The sequence below is a fragment of the Vicugna pacos genome, chromosome 23 (assembly GCF_048564905.1).
Source record: "Vicugna pacos chromosome 23, VicPac4, whole genome shotgun sequence".
In the NCBI taxonomy this organism is placed as follows: Eukaryota; Metazoa; Chordata; class Mammalia; order Artiodactyla; family Camelidae; genus Vicugna; species Vicugna pacos.
This window is the reverse complement of record NC_133009.1, coordinates 670997-679734: the sequence shown is the minus strand read 5'-3', so window position 1 is coordinate 679734 and position 8738 is coordinate 670997. Positions and strand designations below refer to the sequence as shown.

Here is an 8738-nt window from a genome sequence, read left to right as displayed (position 1 = left end):
CCGCCCGGGACACAGCCCGCGCATTGGTGGGGACTGGCAGGCGGCCAAGGAGAGGAAGCCCGGGAGGAGAGGACTCGCGGGCGGGAGAGTGGAAGGGGACGCCATCCGTGGACTGAGGGGATCCCGGCTGGGTGAGAGGTGGCAGGCGCACACCTGTACCTGAACAGCTGTGGCCGGGGCGCCGGGGTAGGTGGCGCTGGCAGAGGCGTCTGGCCTGAAATTCAGCTGAACACTGGCTGACTGGCGCCCTTGGGGGCTGTGAAAGGCGGATCACCCTCCCGCAGCCACCTGACCCCTTTCCCGGGAGCCCCCCACCTTGCACTTCCACAGCCAGAAGCCCCGGCCCCAGGGAGGAATCAAAGGCCTAACGGGAGACAGAGTTGAGAAGCATTTGGGGCCAATCCCCGGCTTGGACATGGAGCTTCGAACCAGCGGACCACCTGGCACCGACTGCGCTTGCGCAGGAGGGCCATCGATCTTCTCTGGGTTCTGCGAGAGAAGGTGGGACAGCGAGGGAGGGAGAAGATGGGAGCAGGTGGAGAAGAGGGGAAAAGTGGAGGGATACAGATGGACAGGAAGAGCAGAGAAGGGATGGGTCTGGATAGGGGAATGTCTTAGCGGAGTTGGAGAGAAAAAGCTTTACCTCTGGGGCACCCCGAGACGGCAGACTTGCCTCTGTACCCTTCTGTAACCGTTCAAGTCCCGCAGCTCATGTTTTACCTCCCTGATCCAGCCCTCCATCAGATGCTTCTGCAGAAACACTACGGGGATAACACCCGTTGCCCCCACGCGGAGCTGGGTTTTCTGTTGCTCTGAGAACCAAGCACCCGCATGTGTTGTCGCTCAGAACTTCGTTGGGAAGAGTACATATTCCCCTTTTACACGCTGGGAAACAGGCAGGAAGGATCTCTGCCTTAGCTCCACTGTCCCAGGTGTTGGGCTGGCGGGGAGCGGGGTGATACAAGATCAGAGCCCCAGACAGAGCAGACTGCCTGAGTGTTGGTGCATAGTCCCCACCCCTCCTGGGTAAACCATACCCCACCCTAGTGGAAACATCAAGGGCTCACAGTAGTTCCCTGGGGGTGGGAGAGCTGTCCTCATGTGAAGGAAAAGTCCAGCTGGGCTAACAAGGTAAGTCACAAATCTAAGTGTGATAAGTGTCAGTCTACTGATCTAAGTTTTGCTGAGCTACCTGGTAAACCTGAAGTTTAGTGTCAGTTTAATGGGCTAATAAGCTAACACGTAAATCCAAGGACAACAATTGTCAGTAACGGGATCTGTTTCAAATTGATAAGCTTCAGTGTACTGATTCCTTGCTTTTTGTTGTTTGAGCCTTATTGGCTAATAGCCCCATACTTGTAATTAACCCTATAAAACCTCATGTGCACGTCTTGGAGGTGCTCAGAGCTTTGGAAAAGAAGCCCCTCTGAGCGTGCCAGCATAATAAATCTCAGTACTATAACCCTCTGAGTTATTCTTGTTTCTTGGCTGGCCTGTTGTTTCCATAACAACACAAGCAATAATGCCCGTGAGATAAATCTGTGGAGGTTGCTCTCAGGTCCCCATGTCTCACGTAGAAAAATCTGAAACATCTTTCTCACCATTCAGGGTCATCATAAGCCCACCCCACACCTCCCGCCTTTAAATGCAGGAGCACAGGTAGGGCCCGACCTTTGCTGTCTCTGTGTCATCACAGTGAGACAGGATGGAAGGGGGAAGAGCACAGCCATTCAAGGAAGGCCACAGCAATTAACATCAAAATGTTAAAGGATTCAACCCCCAATAGGCCTTGAGGCTCAGGATGAAGAGATTTAACTCCTAGCAGATCTTGAGCTTCAGTAAACATCCATTGTAATAGTAACGTGGTGAATAATATGCCCCAGGCAACATGGCAGTCCCAATGCTAGCCACAAAAGGTCAAAGGGTGGGAAATGGCCAACTCCCTGGGAATCCCAGCCCCTTGCCCTAGGGCTGGTCCTTCTACTTATTAGCATATGAAACCACCAAGCCCAAGAAAACAAGCAACACAGCGCCACCTCGCGGTCACCACTCTCTCTCCCTCTCTGGGGAAGGCCCACAATCTGTGGAGTGTGTACCTACTTCTAATATGAGCATCAAACCCCCACACATCGTGACGTTTCTCTTGCATTTCAATGTATCTCTCTGAATAAATCTACCTTTACTCAACACTGGCTTGCTCTTGAATTCTTTACTGCATGAAGTTAAGGAACAAAATCTGGTGGGGCACATCCCAGGGGCTCAACGAAAGCCTGGGACACAGCCCTTCTCATGCCCAACGTTTTTTATTCTTGTATCAACAGGACTGGGCTGTGAAGGGAGGTCTGAGACCACAGCTAAGGGACAGAAGCAGCCTCCAGGGCTCCAGTTGGTGGGCAGTCTCTCCCCCAGCAGGGGTCTTGGGGTCTGCCCGGTTCTCTGTGTTTCTCTGTTGTGCTGACTCCCCAGCCAGACAGCGTACTCCTAGGCCTGTCCCCACAAAACCCTTGTCTCCAAAATACAAGCACATCTTGTCACAATCCTCTTGTTCAACAAGGAAATGTACAGCCCACTTTTTTTCCTCCCCAATAAAGTACCCAACTGTCCTCGCTCCCATCACACCACTCTTTTCTTAGTGAGAACTCTGCACTCGCCACACCCCTTCCTGAACACAGGTGCCTTGCTGGCTGTGACCGAGATGTTTCTTTCTCACACAGCCTGCGTCCTTTCACTTTCCCCTTGTTACCTTAAAAAAGCCTTTCCTGAGTCACTCACCCCTCTGATTCTGAACTCACAAAGTGCTGAGGTTGCAGTCACTATGTGCATACCTCTCAGGTTTTGGCTAGGTTTCCTTCGCAAGATCTTCATTACGGAGCTGCATCAAGAAGTTTAAAGAGGCTATTCTTACATCTGAGTGGAGGAGACTGCAAAAAAGTTAAATGGCTTTGAAGAGAGAGTTAACCAGGGACAGAGATGTCGCGGGTCCTAGTCAAAAGTGTCATGAGGAAAAATGTTCTCCCAAGGCTCAGAGTGGCTTCTGAACACGGAGTCCTCAGGGAGGAGGTGACAGTCAGTGAGTAGGGTGAATGATACAGGTTACGCTCCCCCAGCTGAGGAAGAAAAGGTTTTTTCCAGTTTTCCAAACAATTTCTTACTACCTTTTTCTATATTGCCACATACTATTTCCAACGAATTAAGCATATCAATGTCAGTCATTTGGGCCACTTGGGAGAAACTACACGATGCCATTCACAGGGCTGGGACATGACAGCCACACCAGTCTAGATTGAAAGAACAGTCGGGGTATTTGCAAGGTAATCACGGGCATGCAGCAAACTCCCCAGCTTCAATGACCTCATCTCAAAGCTGGGGCCAATAAAACTACCAAGCAAAGTGCGTGATGATTATGGCCCACATCTGTTTACTAGGTAAGTGCCCGTGACAGCTGCCGCTTAATGGGGAATGAGTACAATCAACGAGGCCCTGTCTACCTGGCCACACGCGCCCTGCCTTCCTGCCTTGATGCAGCAGCAGAGCTTGTTTAGCTGAGATGAACGCCCCCAGAGCAGCCCCGACGGGAAAGCTCCCAGCTCTGCACGGCGAGACGTGTTCCTTTCCTTCTCAGAGCTGATCACAATTTGCTGTCGTCTGTTTTTATGTTTATCCCTTTTGTAGCTGTCTCTCCTCGGAGATTTTGCTCAAGCAGCACAGGGCCAGATGTGTCTTGCGGCCTGCCGGATACCTTGGGCAGGGAAACAGCCGACTCCATATCTGGCTCTGGTGCTGAACAGAGAGGGGAGAAGGCCCAGGGGCCCATGCTGAACCGAGGCCACTGAACCCAAAATTATGGTCTGATTTTGGGCAAATTATACAGTCTTTTTACCATGAGATTCCTCATCTGTCCATGAAAATAACTGTCCATGGCACATAGAGTTACAAGGATTAAAGGAAACCACCAAATTCATAACCTAGCCAAGGGGCTACAAGTGCATCCTCAACAGACAAATGCTGCCTTTACGGCTCTGACACATACTAAGCGGGGCGGCCCCACACAGTGAACGCTGCTAACTGCCAGTGGGTTAAGTGCTTCATGTGTGCTTTAATACTCTTTAGATCTTACAACAATCCCAGGACGAAACGAATATTATGCCCATTTCACAGATTCACCAACAGGTTAAGAGATTTTGAATTCTATTCCAAGGCCCTATGGTGAAGTAATGGCGATTTAAACCGGAATCTGGGCCCAGTCCTTGGCTCCATCTCTCTCCAATCCACCTGATCAGTTGCCTTTGAATTCCACCTCTCCAATACACAAGTTTCAGCCGGCCATCTCTTAAATGCAATTTGTGCAGTTTGTCAATGTTGGTTAATTACCATAAACTGTTCTCAGAAACCACTACAGTAAAGAAAGGTGGACTTAAGGAATTCTGCATTGCGTTCTCCTATAATGTGCAGAAACCCTTCCCTGCACCACCAAATCCAAGTGTATGCTTCCTCCATGTTTATGTTTGCACACGGCTTATTAAAGCAGAAGGTACCTGCAGTAATTCCATCTCGGTTGCTTTCCAAGGTTGCAGATTATCCATAATCAGTCTGTGAACGAAAATACTACAATGTGAATGAGAATACTGCAACCATGACAGTAAACAAAGAATACTGAAACCAAGTCATTAAAGGCTGCCACCACCCCCCAGCGAGGACAGGCCTGCAGCCCAGCTGCTACAGCAACTCACAATGGTGTCGTCTGAGCAGACTCAGAATAAGAAAGGACAGGCTACTGGCCTGAGATAGCTAGGTGCTTGTCTAAAAAATGAATTCAGTGAGTCCAAATATTTGCTTCCTCTCATACATACAAAAGTACTAAATTCTTGAACTTGAGATACCTGGCTTTCTGTAGATAACAAGCAATCTTTTATTGTTCCAACAACCTGGTCTTTGTTGTAAAGCTCCTTTATATCCTAGCTCTGCCTCAACCTCTTGGGAGCAGTCCCTCAGAGAGTTCTGAGAGGTTGTCATCCCGGCTCGAGTCCTCCCGCCAAATAAAACATAGCTCTTAACTTTTAGGCTGCACATGTATTTCAGTCAACAGTTTTGGACACCATGAAGCACCACTGCAGATTTCTCTCCACCTGAACTCTCCGAGTAACCGGAGCCTTGGTACCAGCAGTGGCCCTTTGTGCCCATCCACCTCCTCGGGGAGTCCAGATGAATTTGGGTGAGTCTCTCCTGGTTCTCGGATCTCACATATTGGTTGATGATCCTAAGTTTTATCTGGCGGTGTATCCAGGTACGTGGCCCTCCAGTTGAAAGAAACTGAGGTGAATTACCCACCCAGTGGAGACATACTGGGTGGGGCCTGGTTGAAAGGTAATAGGAAATACCCACCTTGAGGATATGTCCAAAGTGGGGCTGGTGGAAACATATGAGGAAAATACTCACCCAGTGGAGACATCCCGAGTGAGTCCAAGTTGAAACATACTGGGTTCAGGACTGAGTGGTTAGGTAAGAGTCTGGTCTAATATTTTCCTCAATTTGGTTACCTCCATTGAATTTTTCAGGATAAAAGTAAAACTCTTATGAGGAAACTTTCAACTCCAAAATTCGGACCATCCTCCTGGCTGGTAACAGCATTCTCGGGTGACAGAGAATCTTCCAGGAGTGGTAGACACAAAGACTTCATGACACAGAGTTGTCCCTGTGGGAAATGTTACTAGCAAATTTATTTTGAGAACCCGACCTTACAATGGGGAATAGAACTTTCAAAAAAAAAAAATAAAGAACAGAAAATAAAAGAAAAATAAATGACAGATTGCCAGTCTCCAACTATTACCCCAGCCAGGTTTATGTAGATACAAAACTTACAACATTAATTGGGAATAAAAAAAAATAAACTCACTCTGAAAATAACTAACCAGGCCTGATAAAAACATTTTTTGTAATTCTGAACTTATAAAAACAAAATCCCCTTTAGGGGGTACTTGGATTTCTCTTCCTGTGTCCTTGAAATGTAAATGTTTTATCTTTCTCTGGGTGTTTTAAGTGTGTGTATATATGTATATGTATGTTTAGTTTATTTTTTAAAGGAAACCTTGGACTCCGCCATACAAAAGTTTCAAGTATTGTGTACATACGGTGGCCACGCAAATAAATTGGGATTCTAAGCAATTCTTTGATTGTACCAATTTTCAGACATTTTGCCATCTTAAACTTTGTTGCATCAGCCTGGACCACAAAGGCTTTTAGCTTTTGGAGAGTAAACCTTTGAATTTTATTTAGGCAACACCCCAACTCTCATGTTGAAGGGCCTCTTCATCTTATTGGTTTAAAATCACTATTTATATATTTGTATATAAATTGATGGCCATATGATGGATTTTTTTGATTTGGAAAAACTTTTTAATTGGTGAAAGTTTAAAGAGATTTCATTATAAACAGCTGTTTTATTGGTATCTATTAAAATCAAGTTTAAATGTAGAAAAATATATCTAATGGTTAACCTAAGAACTTAGTTAAAAAAATAAAAATTGTTTGAAAAGCTACATTTGTGTTTTTCCTTCCCGATAAATGTTTCTAGATATGTTAATAAAAATTTAGGGTAATTAATGTTAATTAGGTTGAATAACTGGAAAAATGATTGTAAAAATGTCGAAAAAGAATAAGTGGCTTATCCCAAAAGGATAAATATTTTTATATGGTTATTTTGAATCAAATAAATAAAATGGACATTTTTGGATTTACAAACAAGGTTTTGATACTACACAACGTAAAGTTAAAAAAAAAGGGCCAAAGAGTTCACCTACTTCCCCCCAAGATTAAAGTTCCAACAAGCCCATTTTACTTACCACAGTTTAAAATATATGTATATATAGACTGAAATACTTGATCAATAATTGGGATAACAGACCAATTAATGAAATTAAAAACTGAGAAGTGCCTTAGCTCTTCGGCTGAAACTTGGGCATCCTAGAGACTTCTATAAAATTATATACAATGCACAAAAAAAAAAAGGTTTCTTGCACTCCTTCTAGAAATAAGAATTATTGATTAAACTTAATAAATATAAAAATTAAAGGTATAAGATTTAATAAAATTGAGATAAAAGTTTGTGAAATTGGTATATTTAAATGGTCTTTATACAAAACTTTTGCTTATGTTGTGGGATACATATGTTTCAGAGGAAAAATGCTTCCCCTTCTTGGTATTATAAGGCTAGGCACATATCTGTCCCTCTGAAAATATTAATTGAACAAATTAAAATAAACCAATATTGTTACACAAGCTGTCCAATATAATGTAAAACTAAAAACTAATTTGAGTGGCTAATAAAAAAATACAGGTTTACCCTGGGTTTAACTTATAACACAAGGAAAAGACACCTTACTAAATGCCTTATGCAAGTTTTGGAAGACATAATTAAGTAAGCCTTAAAGTTTTAAAACATGGAATTCTTTGTTTACAGCTCTTCTCACTGATACAAAAATGCCATTTAAGGAGATAAAATACGGCCTGGGTGACAGAGCAGTTCTCTGGGGACCTGGAAGACAGTGTCTTTGTCTAGCATATCAGAAATATAAATACAACAAACAGTGACCTAGGACTGAGTCTAATTAGCTCAACGAAATAAAACTTAAGGCCAAGAAATTTTTGGCATATTAGAACTCAGAACTCTGAAGGGTCCTTCAGACTTTGTGAAGAAATTTTAACTGTCTGTTTCATAAATAGTAAGCCTTAGTGATTTGAGCAAACAAATTCAGCTTACTCCAACTATTATTATACCTATCTTATAAGTAAGTTTTAAAGTGAAGCTATGAGATCTCTAGCTTTTTTCTGATTATAAGCCTGTGTACACATTATAGAAGTGAGATATTTCTACTGCTAAAGAAAAAAAATTCAAAGTCATAGAGCTCTGCTTAATTGACGTAAAAATATAAGAGCTTAAACATTAAGTATTTTTAAAATAAAAACTTAACAAATTGACTTTCAGCGTCATGTGAAATGGAAAATATTCAATATTAAGATAATATTTGATATTGTTTAGTTTATGTATGTTCTAATTAATATAGACATCTTTAAAGTCATCAATATTATGTATAATACCTTTACTGTACCTAGGTTTAATGAAAGTCAAATAAGATCCTGTTATATCTGTTGCAGATTTGTCAAAAAAAAATAAAAGTAATGTGCTGTGGTAAAATTTTAAGTAAATTAAATGCAAATGAGGTGAGAGCTTTGGGTAAATATTTAAAATATATTTTTAAAATGTATGTTTAAGATAATCTCTAAGTGTTTGGTATCTTTAAATTCTAGTATTGTGCTAAATTAAGTTAAATTACAAGATTTTATTAAATAGCTATGCCATTTTCAGATAAAATAACATTGAAATACGAATTGCTTAACATTTAACTTCCTCTTACAGTGAAACTAAAGGTATATAGAAATATTAATAAATGGTTGGTGCCACACTGAAATAGTCTCTATTAGTAAGGGAATGATCTCAGTATCCTAGGAAAGTAATATAAATATGTAAAGGAAGATATAAGAATGGAATTATATTTTGTTAATGAAAAATAGTGACTTTCTCCTGAACCTGGTTACTTCTGAATTGAAGAAAAATAAGGGACACAATAATATAAGTATAGAAAGCTGTGGAAGGCTTGTGGAAAAGGAACCCCGAGGAAAGAGTTTTGTACGTGGTCAGAATTGGCTAAGTTTAGAAACAAATTGGGCAACGTAAATGAATC

At 42.5% G+C, this 8738-nt stretch overlaps 1 protein-coding gene across 1 annotated transcript in view; it reads right to left on the bottom strand.

The window, feature by feature from the left end:
* Positions 1–255: 255 nt before the first annotated feature.
* The window catches only part of LOC140688765 (uncharacterized), a 55002-nt gene continuing 46519 nt past the window's right edge, over positions 256–8738 (bottom strand). The window contains exons 7-10 of the mRNA XM_072948700.1: positions 5437–5692; positions 4536–4590; positions 2826–2921; positions 256–489 (exon numbers count right to left, since the gene is read on the bottom strand). Of these exons, the coding sequence (XP_072804801.1) occupies positions 5552–5692 (141 nt within the window). The 3' untranslated portion in view covers positions 256–489; positions 2826–2921; positions 4536–4590; positions 5437–5551. The remainder of the gene's footprint in view (positions 490–2825; positions 2922–4535; positions 4591–5436; positions 5693–8738) is intronic.